Genomic DNA, 19,096 nt, shown 5'->3' with positions numbered 1-19,096 from the left:
TTCGCCGTGTAATAGAACATTCAGGATTTAGTTATCACAGCATTTAATGTTTTGACACAATTCACTGTCTTTCACTGCCTTCAACTTCAGAAGGTGTGAATAAGTCCTATCCTATGTGTGAGATATATCTTTTCTTACATTTTTAGTTGTAATTTTTATTACAAAGGAGACATTTTAGACAGAAGATTTTAATTTTCTTGAGTGTATCCCGAATCTAGAACAAAAATCTCACTTTCTATTTAAGGAAACGGACTCCTGGTCTGAATAGACCACTTTCGCTCTTCTGTGTAAGTTCTAAATACCAGCCATAAATTTGGCACATGCGATTTCATATGTTTTGTTTTCGTTTCAAGATTTCTAGTTCAAACAAGTCCAGTTACAGACTAGTACAAACTAATAGCTTCACCTTATTATTAAGTATTCTGCCTTTTAGCAGGTCCTGGGACTAATGAGCTTTTTTTTCTTCTTAATTTTAGGTTTGGGCCTGGAAATGTTTCTTCCACTTTTCTCGATCTTCAGCTTCTTCTTTTAACCCCCAAGCATATCCAGTCGTCATCAACACACTATTGGATAAAGGACTTTCCGTTTTCTTTTACAAGTTTCTGACGACAATTATTGTCATCCACGTGGTTCCAGCAAAACTTCCGATATTTCCCATTTTGCATTTGGCTATCTTCTAGGTCGCTTCTTATCTCTTGGAAATCTAATACAGAACATGTTTGCCCATCTTTCATCTGTTCTGGTAGCTCTGTGACAAGCCCATCTCATTTTTGCTTCTTTGTAGTCTTGATCACGTAGTCTAGCTTTGTGTCAAAACAAATTTATTCCATTTCTTCCTATCTCTTCTACCTATACTTAACATAAGCGTTTCCATTGCTCTTTGCGTAATTTTAGATTGTTTGTTCGTTCAAGGTCTACGTTACACATCCATACAAAAGCACTGGAGGATGATTATCGCATACTTCTTTTTTAAGGTACACTGATTTAGTTTAATTTTATATTCAGGGATACGCTAACACGTATCAGTACAACCATATCATATCAGTACCGTATCGTCAATATAATTTGGAGTTCAGTGATTACTTACACAGTGCTTATAGCGGTTCAAAACCTGTATAGATCTCGATGTACTGGATGAAAGTGCTCTTATAACAACTTCTTATTTCTTGATGATAACCAATATAAAATCTTCAAATAAAATAGTGATTTGAAATTATACAAATGGTTAAAGATGACTGTTAGATATGACTAAGAAAATATTGTTGAAGTTCGTAAATTTGCATGGGAAGCGAAGTGAAGTTCCTTCATTACACAAACCTTGCAATTGGTCTTGAAGCAAGCAGGATGAACAATATCTCCGGCATAGGTCATTTATAACTAATTACATTTCACATAATTACATTCTTGCTCTCGATTTCTCATTCTGATAGAGAAAACAAGGAAGGATTTCTATATAATTTCCTGCCACGTTTAAGAATAAAAATTAATGAGCTTTCATAGTAAGCGATAGTGAATAAAACTTGAACATTATTCATCCAAAAGAAACAGTAGAAACACCAGTAAACAACAAATAACAATAAATATACCAGACATGTTCAACTATTATTTATATTTTGGAATTACTATTAGTTTGCTTAGCTAATATGTTGCATTCAATAAGTATGTTCTTTCAGATGACCTTGCACTTAGTGCTATTGTCCAACGAAGCTATCCAAAATATTTCCAGTCTGATATTAAGATAGTTTTATTGTTATCTGTAATATGGTTTTAAGATAATTTAAGTTTAATCTTAAATTTCACATCATATATGATGGATCTGGATAATCCATGAAATCCCAATAACAACACAATAATGTTTAAATTCAAAAATAATGCTAGTGTAACTTGCATTAAATCAATTGCATTATTCTTCCTTGTTTTGAAATGTATTTATTAAACACTTCAGTTTGTGTTTTCTGAAACAGATTTGATCCTTTTGTTTTACGACAAAAAATTGCTACTTGTGAATGTTAGCACTTTATCCTCATATAGAAGTCGAATCTTTGACATCAAATCCAATGTTGTTCTGGTGTAGCTTCACCACAACCACTTTCGCCTAACAAGATGCTGTTTGTAGCTGCTAGCTTAGATTTAGGTCCTGTCTACCACTCATGCTAACCATTGCAGTGAGTTAGGCCATGTTGACCACGTTTATCTGGTGTTTGTAGGAATGTGGAAGAGTAATTCTAATTTTTTATAATCTCGAAAGTCATTTTAGTGCTGCTATACTTGACATGAAAATTTACGAACTTTTTAATGCAGTGAAAATTATTGAACACCTTGTATCCAGGGTGATGGTTTTGGGAATTGTTTGAAAGAGATAAATATGCAATACATACAATAATAAGGTAAGCAAATACTTTAACTTTCCAATCTGAACTTTAATACACATACTCAGAAAAATCTCAAATTTCGGAACCATAAAATATCGTAACTACTCGAAAGTCACAAACAGGCCAACGTTATATGGAAGCTAAAATAATGTCAAGTATTGTTTCTCTTTAGTAAAGCTAGGTTGTAATGCTGCAAGAATCTTGTAGCTGTCATTAAAAAATCTTGCAACCCCATCTTTCTATTTACTGTTTACACAATACAACTTTCTGAAAGCAAAAAAAGATATTTCCACCCATGCAGCACTGCACTCTAGTGTACAAATAGTGAAGAATCCATCGTTTCGGAAGCGGCGAAACTGTTTTTTTTTTTTCTTTATGTCAGTGGAAAGACGATAGCAGATAGCAAGACGACACAGAAAGTTGCACATGGTTTGACTTCTTGCAAGATGAAAAAAAAAAAATGTTGCATGTTTCTTTCAAGACTACGTTTACATAAAGAAATATTGTAGGGCTGCAAGATCTTTTTAATGACAGCTACAAGATTTTTGCAGCATGGCGACCTAGCTTAATTCTGGATTGTTCGAAATTGAGAAGAAACGGAACTTGTGCTATCAGAGACCAATCTTGTAGTGACTTTCCCCTGGGAGAGGTCTGGTCATCCATCATATCGTGGAAATATCTTCATCGTATCTTGAAACTCAGAAAAGCTACTTGAAGATCAGCTTACCGAGATGGCTGAGATAAACTTAAATCTGTATTTTTAACCACTTCTTGTTTCCTTACGGAAAGCATGCTGTAATTAGCTTCATTCTCTAGGCTTTGCAAGTTTATCAAACCGATTTCAGTCAAGTCATTCTTATATCAGGTTTTAGCATCTGTCCAACAATCTATTGGGCACTAGAATAGCAATAGCATGAATAAGAGGTATGTGTAATGCAATTAAAATCTTTAGAACAATGGAATACATCGGTAATATTTAAGAAAATCAAAAACGATTATGATCTTAACGGTATTCCTGGTAAATCTTGCCATTAATGATGTTAATAGTAAACCATGGTACTCCTTTTAGTTTTTCTGCGACAAAGCAGATAAGGTGTTCTGCGTTCACCTATTCGGTTTACGAGGTTTGAATTGTCTGGTATAATCGATTTTTGTAGCAAGTTGATTATAGGAAGGAAAAAAATGTTGATATTGATTACCTTGACAGTTTCAATCGCATTTAGAGTTACACCACTTTACATTATGAGAAATAATTAACTGACCTTTATTTTTTCTCGAATTCTTGAACTCGACAGTTTTGCCTTATAAATAAATAAATGATGAACTATTACTTTGAAGGTCTTCTTTTTATTTTATTTGTGAAAGAGAAATAGTTTTCATCCTTACAATTTTATGTTCTCCTCAATAGTTGGCACTCGTGTGATGATGTCTAATAGTGTCTGGACGATTCTGTTTTGGCAGTGATAAGAAGGCGTCACAGAACTACAGACGTTACTATTTTCTACAGAACAAAGTTTGAAATTGTATACGAAAGTGTAGAATACGACGCTATTTCTGTGAATGGGAATTTACAACGTATATGCAGAGACAATGACAACAGCGTTTCATACTTTGTACACTGAAGCTTTCACAGCATTTACAGACGCACTTTTATCGCCTTCAATTTCCTTCTCAATTTATTTGTAAACCAGAAATAATTTTTAAAATTCGCATATTTGAAGCTTTTCCACTAACACTCACACGTTATACAAAATTCTTTATGATTCATTATGTAAAGGCAGAGCTAAATACTAATATTATGTAATAGTGTAATAGTTGTAATATACACACAGTTGTTTTATCCTTATTGTAATGAATTGCATCTGCTTGCCCTAAGCTGTAAAACCTTTCATTCACACCGATCATGTTCAGTGTAATGACCCTGGCAATGAACAACTGCATGACATCGGAGCTTTCATTAAAGGAAGCTTCTATTCTGTACAGTTTGGTCTAGTTTAGCCCACTCATCCTTGTCTACTTTCCAGAGTCCTTCAAATGTTGTGGATCGACATTTTGTGATGTTCCATTTTAATAAGCCAAAAGCACTAAAGTTCATGGATGATGAATTTTTCAATTTAACAGGGATGTCTAAATGGGATAGCCTTGATATCTGTCTCCTGTTTCATACGAGCCATGCAGTCATAATTGTTTTGGCAGTGTGACAGCTGGCATTGTCTTGGTGAATGAGGACTTTGGTGGTCTCATTACCACATAAAATAAGCACATATTAGCGGTATATGGAATCTAAGACGTGCTGTATATACTAAGAAGTATTTACCTTTACGTTAAATCTCATTCTATGTATAGGAACTTCTCCTTGGTATAGAAACCAACCACTACCATATAACCCTTGGTAAGTTTGAGGAAACTTTTTCTTGCACGTGCAAATCCACTGTATGTGCTCCTTTCCGTCAACAGGACGGTAATAAATGTCACGCACCTATTTTGACCCGGTTAAATAAACCTACGCGTCATCTAGAGTGATGACACAATGCAATTCATCACATCTCATACAAACGTTTGTGTACCACTCTCCGTTGACGATATCAGTTGGTGTTAGAGTATGGAACCAGCATTTGCGCGTCATTTTCAGACCTAGCTCCCAACAGATGATGTGATTAACGGTTGTTTGTGACCGTCGGACATGTGCAGCTATTTTACACTTTGATGGTGGATTCTCTTTGGGACATATTGCCGTACTTTAGCAATGACGTCCCCAGAGTGTTAGAGAGCTCGTAGCTTCTTCTGGTGATTTTGACCTGGCCTTTGAGTTGAGTTGAGTTGATTTTGAGTTTAACGTTCCTTTCAGCAGCGAGGCTATACAAGACGGAACCTACTGATTAACGTGGAATCCGAACCACATGAACTCCCGCCGGGAATCGAACCAAAGACGCGCACGCTAACCACTTAGCCACGAAGAAGCTCGACCTGGCTTTTGAGAGTGGATGCATATTACAATGGACTGTCTTATAAGAAACTGTGAAATCTTTGCACTTACTCTCTTTTTATTTGGCCATTGCTATAGCCCACGTCGGAAATCGGTACTATATAGTTCTCCCTAAATAGATGCATTTTTGGAGACATAGTGGTCACACGAGCCGCTAGGGGGTGATCCAGCCCAACTTGGTGACGGTACCAAGCCCGTTAGAGTGAGGAGGGTTGAGGTCAGGGAAGACATTCAGTCATAAAAGCTACGCCAAAGCCATCATGATGGGTCCTCTAAATAAAACCTCAGAAAATGCTTGGGCGTACTACGTAGGCAAGACGCAGAGGTTTCGCCCAACTTCTGTGAGAAATGGGGAAGGGCTATGGAGTCGACGGCGAGCTCGGTTAAGGAAGCTAGTCCACGTGAGGTTAACAGTGGGAGCACTTAATATCAGGACGATGAATGGAAAAAGAAGAGAGATTGCAGATCTCATAGAAAGGGGGAAGTTGGGGATCGTTTGCGTGCAAGAAACATGGTGGTAGAGACATGATGGTAGAACGAGGAAGTACAAGAAGTTATTAACGCGAAGAAACAAGCAAGGAAAAAGTGGGATACTTCTGGGATAGAAGAGAATAAGTATAGTTTCGAGTTGGCTAGTAGGGCAGCAAAGGGGCAGTGGCTAGAGTAAAACCGGAAACTTTGGATTAAATGTATGACAAACTTGAAACATCAGGTGGAGTGAAGAAGCTAAACATGTTAGGAAAAACTAGAGACAAGGCAACAATGGATATTATGCATATTAGGCAAATGAAAGATGATCGAGAATTGGTGCCTACCAATGAAGACAGAATCAAAGAAAGATGGGTCAGTTATTTTGAAAACCTTTCAAATGGAAGAAAATTCGTGAAAAGTTTTCAGTGATAAACTCCAAATTTTGAAGCAACATCAAGAATAAGGCAGGAAGAACTAAAGAAAGCATTAAATAAAGTGAAGATGGGAAAAGCGATAAATCTATATGGCATATCAGTAGAAGGAAGCATGGAAGATTTTAGGGCCAGAGGTAGAAATATTATATGGGATCTGATACATAAAATTTATGAGCATGAAAGAATGCCAAGTCAATGCAGGGATAGTGTTATTGTATCCATTTTTAACGAGAAGAGAGATGTACAGGACTGTGGAAACTACAGAGGAACCAATACATACGGTTACATAAGGTGAAAATTTGTAAAAAAAAAAAAAAAAAAAAAAAAAAAAGTAGATGGGCGATTACGGAAGCAAACATCAATAGAACAACTTGAATTTTATGCTAAGAAAGATTACAACGGAAGCAATTTTTATCCTTAGACAAAATGTAAAAAAAAACCTCACAAAAAACGAAAAAGGTTTGCATATGGTCTTTATTAATTCGGAAAAGGCCGACGATAGAGTACCAAGTCAGGAAGAATGGAGATGTCCGAAAAAGAAAGGAATGCCAGAGAAATTCATAAGGATAATCCAAGATATGTGCAAAGGAGCTAAGAACCAAGTAAGTAGTGTGAAATTAACAAGCCAAATCCCTGCTCGGGCTGGATTACGCCAGGGCTAAGCCTTAAGCCCGTACGTCTTAAACAATATCAATGATGTCATAACTCAAGATGTAAGGGATGAAACTCCCTGGTATGTAATGTTTGCTGATGACATTAATTTATGCTATGCAAATTTAAATTTAATTTTCATTTTCCGTCATTCATCATTTATCTAATGACCATAATACTTTTCTTAAACTTCTGTTTTATAACCTTACAAGACATCATGAAAAACAAGATCTACTGTTCATAGTGAGAATAAAGTGTGTGTGTTTTTAATCTAAGCTTTTGTGTGCAAACGGTGATAAAAACTGGAACCAAATGAACAAAACTCATGCTGTTAGTCACATGACTATAGAAAATTCTTAATGTGATTCACTTGATTGGAAGTTAGCATTGCGAGTAGCATTATCATAATGTGCATTTATGTGTTATACATTTTGGTTTTACCACTTATCATCTTATAATTATCACAATATTATACAAAGTAAAAGAAGTTTGGCTAGAAAGGATCAATGGTAAATCATTTTCCTCGGTGCACAGGATTGTATGTTTAATTCCAATTCTTACTTGTGAGTTTTGTAGAGCTCTTTTATATCCAAGGTTTAGCTCTCATTGTTCAAAGTAACTTCCGTCCTGTATATAAGAGCTTAAAATTCAATCAACGAAATTATGTTCATTCACAGGAATAATGTAGCAATGGATCTCGGTGGCAATAGAGTAATCGCGACTTCCCGGCACTAGTATAAAATGGGGTCTCTTTTATGTAGGATATAAACCATTCTCGACTAGACCCCATTTTTGCTGTTCTTTCTGTCAATGCAGGTTCTGTAGGCCCTTATACCCATTACTTGACGGTATCTATAATGTTAATATCATCATGAGTTCCATAGAATAAATGACCTGTGGATATGGATTTGCGAAAAACTTCCAATATCTTCTTCTACTCCATTAAATATATAACAATAATCTATAATTATTATGTTGTTAGAGTATATTATGATCACTTTTGTACACTGAAAATACTTCATTGGACAAAGGTGACGATCGAAAAAGGCAGTGAAGTACATGGAAACAGGAATGTTCCGAGACAACCAACGAACGCTGTACTTGTCTATCACAAAGACAACAGGGACCGAACGGAAAAAGACAATCGCGGCTTCAGGAATCAGATTTGAGTTCTGCATTACTCAGTCATCGTGGAGTAAATACATTTTATTCCATGACACTAGGGTTATAACAAGACGTTGATCAAATATGTATTAAAATCTAACCATATAACCCATAAGTACCTGATTATTGCGAAAGTCAGACTGCGTTATGATTTTTTTTAAAAAATATCTACACTAAGGTAATGTTCTCTATGTTTTGGTGTATCACAAGTTTATATGGTTCAATATCTGTTATCGCTGACAAAGTAACATGAAAAAAGCAGCAGAGTTACTAATAATTATAATGATTTATTCTTTTCCTATCATGTTTAATAGCAATTCTTACAAATAACAATTTCATTGAACTCGGAGGTTTTTAAATTTCCTTACAAGCAAGGTGACATTAGATTATCTGATAAAACTAGAATGATCAAACTTAATAATCAAGTTACCAATGCATTTTAATTTCTTCTGTCAAAGTTTACGAAATACTTTCATGTGAAACTACCGTACATAAGAATTTAAATGTAACATATGTTCGAGCAAAATTGACACGGCGAATCAGAGCCTTAAGGCAGAGCAAGTTAGTTGCCGTTGTGTAGTGAGAGGTTAGTATTGTTTGTTCCATGGTCAAAGTGAGCACACATGTGCGCAAGGTGTAGTGGTTGGAGAGGTGGAATATGAACATTAGTTCAAGTTACGTATTATCAACCACCATCTACCTGAAAGTGACACAGAAGGATAAATTAGCGGTTCCCCAGAATTTTATAACTGAAGGGAAATACAGAAAACAGTGCATAGAATAACTAAAAGGTATGGAAACAAGGAAACACCAAAAGTAAAGCCGGAAGTGGAGGGCAGAATGCTCTGTTCAAGGGAAGAAAGTTGACCAGAGTTCTGAAGTTCATAGACCACAAAGATGATGTATTTTTGAGGGATGCTGCTGCAAAGTTTAATTGTGCAGCTTCAACAATCCACAAAACTTTACACGCAAAGACCGATATCAAAGTAAGTAAAACGGAAAAGGCTTCAAAGTACACTAAGGAACACGAATATGTGGTGAAAAATAGTGCCGTGCTTTAAGTGGACTTAATTCAAGGAAAAACAATCGTTCTGAATAACGAAGCCTATTTCACTGTCAGTAAGTGTAATTTTGAGCACTTCTACACATCAAATATTAGCAAGACCCCCCTCTGAGGTAAAATAGGTTCGAACTGAGACGTTTTCAGCAAGAGTCTGGATGTGTGTGGATTGCCGGTCCTGAACGTGGTTTGTCATCTGGATTCATCAGTCGGGGTAACAATGCCATCAACGCTGATCTGTACAGTAAGGAATAGCTGCAAAAGAGATTGCTACCATTCTTATAAACAAACCACCAGGACAGCAATTATGTATTTTGGTCCACAAAGCAAGTTCCCACTACGCCAAGAAAACTGTGCCCTTCTTGTAGGACAATCATGTGCCAGTTGTACCCAGATGAACCCGACCAATCTTCCCCAGTGTCGTCTAGTTTACGATTCTGGTCTATAAAAACGGTTGGACTGCTAAGACCACAAAGCATCTTTTTCACAGATCAAACGGTGCTTAACGAACATGGATGGAGCTACGAAGAAAAGTGCGAAAAGTAGATCTAGAAGGTTCATTTGCTATGATTCATTAACTTCTTTGCCTCCTCGTGTAACTGGATTTCAAATAAATTCTCTCGCCTTACAATTTACGTGTTTTTCTTGTGTGTCAATTTTGCTCGAACATATGTCATCCATTTGCAATAGTAAATACTGTACAATTGCATATGCTGTTGCAGTTATATTATTTGTTGTACACGGTAATTTATTTCTGTATTTCTTTCATTAAATTTCCATCTTTAGATTATTAAATGTACTGAAAATGACTCTATGTCTTTAGTTATCACATATTCTGTAAATTTTATTGTATATATTTACTAACGAATGTCACACAACAAAAACCTTTTTATACTTCATTTTATTCTGGTATCTATAATTAATTTATCTTCATAACATGTAGATTTCTATCCAATTTTTCTTTCTCCTTAGTTGCTGTTCTATGGGATACATTTCTAATATTTCTTTCTTGTGAAATCTATTTTCCGAAGACAAGTTTCTTGGACATTTCCATTTTCTCTAAATTCTCCACATGATAAATGGCTTTTTCAACTCTATTGAAAAGTTTTAATGTATTATTTGTTAAACCATAATCGCTGATCAAGGAAAAAAACTATGGAAAATATAGACTATTTCACTAGGTTTAATCAAAATTATTTCTGAGTCCTTGTTTTTCCATTCCTGGCTGAGAAACTACAGAACACTGACCTTTATTGGGCATCATGGCATAGTATTGTGTGGTACAAACAGAATATATTAAGCACATATAATTATCTTTCACGGTATAATATGGTAATACAGAGTACAGAAAATGTTGTTTAGAGTTCTACATGTATTTGTTAAGCTGTGAGTTTTCACTAAAGATATATTTTATGCTAGAAAGGAAGACCCAACACGACAACTAATAAACTGGGGGATATCTAGCGGTAATTATTAATTCACTTACACAAAATAAATTTATATTCACTTTTCAATATGTATTTTATTCAAAAGTATTATCTATAATTGGTTAGGCAAATTTATTTATATTTTATCATGAAACTGAAGTAAAAAATGATCTTTTTCTTATATTCTATTGCCAATATCATAAATGATATACCCTGTCAAACAGAAGTATGTATAATATAACCCTATACAAGGATGAGAAAACATGTTATGCACATTTTTACAAGAGAGCAAAGTACAGCCTTTTGAATTAAATTTAAAATATTTTCAATTCACTGGTGAAAACTATATATATTTCTAAATAGGTATTTTTTTAACCCTTTGCAAACCAGTGACATCCATGTGGATGCCTTGATAACGTATCCCTTATTAATGGTCGTATTAGTCCTGGAGATGATGAAATTTTTTAGTGGATGCAAGGCACGAGTTAGTTCTACTACTTCCCATTAGGTGACAGCACCTTACTGACAGAAAAGCAAAATAAAATGTTTGTTTTGACGATAAATAATTAGCAAATTCGAGATCGTATTTCGAGATCGACAAAAGAAAACAAAAAAGTCTTAGTCTTTGATCTCCTGTCAGTGTTGCCAACCTAAAGCAGCGTAAAATCCCTTCAGAAAATCAAGATTTCCCTTTTTCAGTCCAAATGTTCCACAATGCAATTTTATTTTTATCAGTAATATGAATGCTCTCCTCGAGCGTGCACAATAACTATGCTCTATATAACGGTCTAGGCAGTCTTTTAATAGTAAATGAAAACCTGGTATTACAGCACGCACATAGAAAAATGACATCTGGAACGCAACGGGTTAATTAAGACATTATCTACTTTGTCCAGCATATATATCTTAAGTGTGAACAACTACTGAAGCAAAGAATCAGAAACTGGCCAAAAAGTGACATAGATGTAATTCATACGGTTGAGAATTTCTTTCCTGTAAAAATGTACAATCATGTTTTGCGATTCTCGTATAGAACTATAATGTACTAGTCGATATCGTGAGCTATGTTTCTAGTTATTTCAGCGAATTCATTCGTAACAATAGAAAATACGACACTAATGATCATGAAATTCATGAAAATTACAGAAGAATCGAAGGAAAGGAGCTTGATGATTGTGTTTGATTAACTTGGGGAAGTACTTGAAATATATAACTGAATATAAGAGAGCACTCATATTCTCTTATAATTGTAGCTGTGCTGAACTATTTACAGTATATCTTTTTCTTATAATGTTCTGAATACCAATTATTAGTTGGAAAACAACAACATAATTATTCAAACTCTTCCAACATATCCATCATTTACTGCAAACAAATACTTTCGAAAACACTACCTTAACTTCACCATATTTTGAAATTTGTTTCAACTCAATACCGATAATTTACTGTTTTCTACAATTTAGTCCTCAACATGAAAGCAACGTCCAATTCTTTCGTTCTGTCCTTGACCAACTGCAGCTCAGGTGTTCACCCAGCCTCTGTCCTGGAGAAATGAAGGTGGCCAAATATGATGGTGATTACATCACATCCTCTATATGCTGGAAATGTGGATCTATACCCTTACACCACCTATGGGCCAACTTGGTCTATCCCGTATGAGAGACATAATTTTACCTTGTTTTTAGTAAAATCATTCTTTTATTGTGGCATGAAGCATCGGATGAACAGATATAACGATATCTGACGAACCAAATAATTTCAGTCTGTTGATGAATTTCACGTTCAAAATCGATTTCGAACTTAGTCAATGGATACATTTTTAAAACTGATAGCTTGTTACAAATAATGCAAACTAAATCAAATATTCTAACAAATCTCTCTAGACAACTGTATGATATTACTGTCCATTGCATAAAATTATGGATATACATAGGGACTGATGTTTGTCATGGTGGTCATAAATTTACTTTATCATTCATATTGTTTGAGCAAGCGACAGTAGAGTACGGTTTAGTTGTGTAGAATAATCTCCATAAGCAAAAACATGCATTCATGCTTTGTAAAGTATTCAAAAGAAATGAGACACAAATAGTACGGAGGGAAGCATTAAGAGTGTTGTAAAATATTGTGCTACACATCTACCTTTTGAAAACCTGTACCCAAGCTCGCGCGTAGAAAAAGATAATGTAAAGGAGACTTCAAACAGAAAAAGTAATCATGTATTATGCAGTTCTGCACTCGGGCTTGGGTACAGAACTTTCTAAATACAACTGAGAAAAGCACATTAAAAAAAAAGTAATACTTTAGAAATTACAAGAAAATTGCTTCCTAATTTTGTTGCTATATTCGGAAGTTAAGTTTTGACAATTTCTTGATTTAAATAAACAAACAAGCAAAAACAAAAAAGAGAATTTGAAATGATTTGTTCTGTGAGTCAAAGTGTGGTAAATCACTAATAAACTAATGTACTTTAAGTTTGTTACATCATCTTCAGTAAAACCAAATTCATTAACAGCTAGGTGTTTCTAAATCTAGTTTCTTTTCTCTTTCACCATTATTATCCACATTGTCAACACATTAAATCATTATATTTCGGTTATAGACAGTATTTTAAAAATAACGGATTTTTTAAATTCTTGATATTCAAAAAAAAATAACTGTTTATTTAAATCAGTATTAGTAGAATATAATGTTTTATCTCGATAGTATAACACTGAATAACTACTTTACTATTCGCGAAACTGTATCACAGACAAATAGAAAATAAAAACTATTTGGAGCTTGATATCAAACAACAGATTCTTGTTCTTCAGTTCACGTTCGTCATTTGGTTTGGTAGAATACCTATAACACTCTTGTTTGTAGTAGGTTTACCAGTTGATTTTGCAACTTAATTTTCTTTTGTTTTTACCTTTTTCTTTTTTACAAAATTATTTGAAATATTAAGTCTATGTAAACAATTTTCTATTTTGTAATTCAATTTTTAACTAATTAACTTAATGTTTTAAATGTTATGCTTCACATTCATATATTTTATTTCTTCAATAACTTCTAAAATTTGAAGTTTTAGAAATTTACTCCTTCACAAGTTTACTCCTCTTCTCAATTTTGTTCTTCATTAATATATAATTTTGTAGTAATTCCAAATATTCATATTTAATAAAATCAAGTATACGGAGCAGCACAATGAAACATCCATCAACCGAACTTTTCTTTCTGAATTCTATTATCATTTTCAGAAGCACATTTCCACTGAAACTCTTGCGAGATAATTTGTAATATCAATACAAAAATAATTCAGATATAAACTGTCCTCTTTTTTCAGCATACTTAGAATTGAAAAATATTATTGGTTTAAAATTTTTGTTCTAGAATTTTTTTTCACATCTTTATTGTTTCTTTTTTTTATATCTTTTAAATGATCTGAATGTTAAGTTAAGAAGCATATCTCTAATTTTCTAGTGGTTCTATTAATCTCTTAATAATACATAAAGAATACTTGTGCGTAATTATGAACAAGTTCTGTTAAACAAGAGAAACGAACATCTGCTTTTCTGTTCCTATGATTATCTTTTTGATATTTTGTATGTAAATATACATAGAGTGAATTTTGAAATGATGGTTTTGTAGTTGGATATTGTTTTACGTTATTATCTTTGAGAAAGTACGTTGTTTGTTACAACTTTATCTGCGATTTCAGAACAATCATATTTTATGAGTACTAAATTTAATTCATTTTTTTGTCAAATCACAGTAACAATTACAAGTACAAAATTTTGCCTTTCTCTAAAAATACAGGTTAGTCAAATTTCCATATATTCAAGGTTTGATAAGCCATATTGATTTATTATATTGATAGTTTTTTGTTTCTGGTGTATATTTTTCCAAGTTTTCTTCAGGATCATTTTTGGGGATTTGTTCAATCTTTTAGATCGTTTACTAGGATTTAAATCAACATTCTTCTTTGTTCATTATATTGTTCGATCCATTCAGTCCACCCAAGGCATTCACAATAGAAACCCATTGATCTCTCTGCTCTGAACTAACTTAGAATGTTCTGTATTTTATAATTTTTCATGATGAAGAGGGAACTCGTTCTACATTTTTTTTTCTGATTACACCTTTATTTTTTCTTATTTTCCATGTCTTTTAAATCACTTGATTGTTAAGTTGAACTCTTCACTAGTTTCTTCACTTAAACCTTCACACCTTGTATTTATTATTGAACTCTGTGTTCTCTTCACAGTTAAGATCTATAACATTCCTTATTTCGTCGATAGTGGGATTTTCAGTAACTTCAAAAACATGATACAACATTCTTGATACTTTTTTATTATTCAACCATTAGAGACATACTTACTAGATGCAGTGAATTTTTGAAAACCACATACATTCTGTAAGCTAGATTTCGTTGTATTCGTCGACTTCTCTTCTGTTAATGTTTCTAGAAATGAGTTCTGTTTGTAAGTTTTCTATTTGTTTCTATTTGCTCCCTATGCCCGATTCATATTCATTGTTCCGTTCTTTGTTCTTCTTTGTTCCGAAATTTCTTTGTTCCGTTCATATTCATGTTCTCATACTAAGAAGTACAGAGTAACATTTGCTCTAAAAAGTCTTTTTTTTTTTTTTCTTTTCAAAATATTTAATTACTGAACGAGTGAACTTATTCTATTCCTTGTTGACGAAATATTTGGTTCGAAATTCATAATTTCATGTAGAATAATTTCATCTGTCACTCTCAGCGGAATTCTGAAACGTGTTGAATTTAATATATATCGAAAAATATCATATTACTATGTAATTTGATACTTCATTGTTCCTCATTTACACGAAAATAAACTTCACACATTACAAATATCCATGCATGTTATTTGGTGTATTTAGATTTTTACCTGTAAATACAGTAGAAATCTCATATTTCTCACATCTAAATAAAATAGTCTTTGTTTTCCGTATATTTCTTGGTATTATATATTTTTTGTTTTTGCATTGCTGCTTAAAGCTGAGATGACTTTCGAACATTTTCGGTTTTACCTTTGTTCAACTAATTGTTGTAATTCATATAAGAAACACTTTTTCGCAGTAGAAATCTGAACTTGGAACACTTATTAGCTCTTCTAATAACTCTTAGCTCTCATGTCTTAGAATTTTGTTTATAACGAAAACTTAGTTCTATTTGCATTAATGAAGAAAACTGTTCTGTTTTCAAAACGTGAGCACTGCAATGGAATAAACGTGTATGACGTAAATCGAAAAATAAAATATTCAGAAATTTTACATTACATTTTAAAGTTGCCACATCCATTTGTGCTCTTTATTATTAAGTAGTGGTTCCTAGCACATTGTTTGTAGTATTATACAATTTAATATTTAGTTTTTTAATATGTTAAGTTTTACTCACATGAAAGAGTCATGATATTTTCTTTTTTCTTTCTGTATCACCCTCAAAAATTTTTACGCTGACCAATAATGACAGCCAAAATATTTTTAATATTCCCATTTTCTTGTTTTCTTCAGTCTGTTGTTCTGGTTTGTATTCTTTTTGCATTCAGGTGTTTGTTGTTACACATACTATTCATAAACTTGATCTTGCAGACATATCCAACTCAACCAAATTTGACTTTTGAACATCTTCAGATTTTATCTTTGTTCAGCTAATTGTTGTTGGCCACATAAGGAACAGTTTCCCACCAGCAGAAGTTTGAACTCATTAGCTGTAAAACGCAATGTATATGCATTTCAATGAAGGGGAAGAAAAACACAGTCTCTTAAAATTGTATGTTTATAGATCGAAGTATTTTCCTGATCTTCACTGTTAGTTTTCTGTACTTAACTTTAACATAAGTGGTCTTGAGAGAATGAAAATGGAAGTGCTTAGTTTGGAAGATACACATTTGTTGATCATCACCAATTTTTTCGATGTCTTTTATACGTTGAAAGTACTGACTCATTCTTATGTTATGCAGAAAAAGGTTCCATTACATATTTGTTTCAGACATACACCGACCTTCGGTTCTTCAGATCACTAGTTCATAATACAGTGCAGAAACTACAAACTTATATTTGTTAGATAATTGCTGTGACTACTAACTTACAATTTTATTTTTTAACATGCTTTTTGTATTAGAAAAAATACAAAACCTAATTTGTCAGTATTTTAATGTTTTGAGCAGAATGCTGAGACTTTTTTTTTTAAACTGATATAGCAAATTGAGAAGCAGTTAAAGTAACTATACAGAGTTAGAAAGCATTCACAGAGCTTCCAGCGTAAGTAACTGAAATATAACGTTTTTTGATTCATGGATCTTCTAATAGAACATTAGCAAATCAGGAGTAGCATGTTTATTTGGAGATCACTAAGCTTTAGTATCTGGAAATTATTGCTTCTTGCTACAGTGTTCTTCCTGTACATTGAATTATTGTAATCTTTTGTATCCAAAAAAGTGTCTTCTTCATATCAAAATTTGTCTAGATCGTATTGGTGCTGAACGTCTCATTATCTAGAAATATTGAGCCAATAAAACGTGGATACCTTGAAATTCTGTTGCTATGAAGAATGTAGGTAGTGATGCTTGTGTCCTCGGAATAGTGTGCTACTTTGTACTTACTTAATTCTTAAGTGATCTTGAGCACTTGAGTCCATCATGCTGTCGAGATGCAAATACATACTTTCTCCTTCATCACTGCTTTCCTTATTGAAGCCATTCATAAAACCTTAATAAATTATTTCACCCTGCCTTATATAACTTACAATTGTGAATTGAAGACATATTCACACTTTCCTTTAAGTGATTTCTTCCGACTCGTTTTAAAACTGACAATACTCTGAAAACCATCAAACAGAACATTTCTTATGTGGAAAAATTACTTAGAGCATCCTTGTTAACAGGTGCGAGACAGCTACGGAAATCGCAAATACGAACATTTCTACTTACTTTGGATGATAGTGGTGTTGGGCGCAAAATGACTTTTCCCAGTTCTTTATCCTCTAAGGCTAACATCTTTGGGTTTTCTGTGTACAGCTTCACTTTGACAAAAGGTAAGGGATGAGTTGTGGTGAAATCACCCTGTGTGTCCCACCTGAAAGTTAGTTAGAGCATAATTAAAAACAAATAAAAAAAAGGATACATATACACACTATCTATTGTATTATCAATTTTTAATATGATATTTTGCAAATATAAATGATGATAATAAACTGAAGGGTAAGGGGAAAAAGAAGGAATGTCCATGTATGTGCTTTTGCCGGTGCTTTGTCCTATCTGTTGGTGACTCTTGGTACTATTTGATTGTATATTCCACGTATGCGTAGATGTAGAAATGTCAATGTAAAAAGGAGCTAAAGATTTAACTAACCCTAGTCTATTTACGTGGGTTTTCAATATTAAAATGCCGTTTTCTCGAAAATGCAGTTTTGTGACATTACTTCTTTTTCCCCTCCTACCCTTCAACTGTAGTCTTCTTATAACACAGTGACCGACTGGACCGGGACTCGAAGCCGGGACCCCCGGCATACCGTGCCGATGCGTTAACCATTACGCCACCTAGTCCGCTCGCTAGAACAGCTACTCACTTTATCACTCTCGAGGTCGGTGCTCTCATCTCGGATGTACCACAGACCCTTGCTGTGATTGCATATCTTGTGTCCATATACCGATCACCTTATGACGGTCGTGATTTCATATATACTAATGAAGGACTTTGGCTTACCAGATGATGCACCATCGAATTACGAGGTATGATCAAAATATACGGTGAATAATTTAATTAGGAACAAAGTAATAAGCTTACAATTTTGATTTAATCTCTTTCAAAGTACTGTCCTTGGTACTTCAAAGTACTTCCAAAGTACTACTTCAAATTCAAATCGAAAACTACTGCACTTATCCCAACGTTGAGTCCATAACTAGAAGCATTTCTGGAAAGGCGTTCAGCTGCTCTGTCATGGCCCTCTCAATGTCAGGATTGGTGTCAAAATGTTTTCCTTTAAGCACAGTTTTAACTATTATGAAGAGCCAGAAGTCGCATGGTGCTGTATCTGGAGAGCACAGTGAATGTGGATAGGAGTATTTTTTCGACCAAAAACTCGCGGATCAAAATCAAGGTGGCACGGTGCGTTTTCTGGTTTACAAAGAAGCCATTTGCCCATTTAATCGGCAGTAAAATGCTTTTCACGGACCCATACGAGATATTTAGTTCTTCGGAAAGCTCTTGGATAATCATTCGCCTGTTTAAACAAATCATTTGTACTGCCTTTCGCACGTTTACATCTGTTTTTGATGTCGAAGGACGCCCCGATCGTTGCTGGTTTTTAATTGATCTTTTCCCGCTTGTGAATCGCTCATACCACTTGTAAACAGTCTTCAATGTCACCGCTTCATCGGCATACAATGATTTTGACATTTCGTGAGTTTCTTTGGCACTTTTTTGCAACTTAGAACAAAGCTTAATGTTGGCGTGCGACAGACACTCTTAACACGTCCTCACTCTTCTGCCTCTGGAAACCAACTAACATGTCACAACTCGTTCAA

At 34.0% G+C, this 19,096-nt stretch overlaps 1 protein-coding gene across 8 annotated transcripts in view; it reads right to left on the bottom strand.

Moving 5' to 3' along the window:
- Positions 1–19,096, bottom strand: part of Cadps (calcium-dependent secretion activator 1) — a 794,056-nt gene that overhangs the window by 113,646 nt on the left and 661,314 nt on the right. For all 8 annotated transcript variants that reach the window (XM_081761521.1, XM_081761520.1, XM_081761523.1 and 5 more), the window contains one exon: positions 17,501–17,645. In XM_081761521.1, coding sequence (XP_081617647.1) covers positions 17,501–17,645 — 145 coding nt within the window. The remainder of the gene's footprint in view (positions 1–17,500; positions 17,646–19,096) is intronic.

This window comes from Thermobia domestica, chromosome 6 (genome assembly GCF_964235325.1).
Source record: "Thermobia domestica chromosome 6, izTheDome1.hap1.1, whole genome shotgun sequence".
NCBI classification, from domain to species: Eukaryota; Metazoa; Arthropoda; class Insecta; order Zygentoma; family Lepismatidae; genus Thermobia; species Thermobia domestica.
Note: the sequence above shows the minus strand (reverse complement) of the source record. Positions and strands in the feature narration are given on the sequence as shown.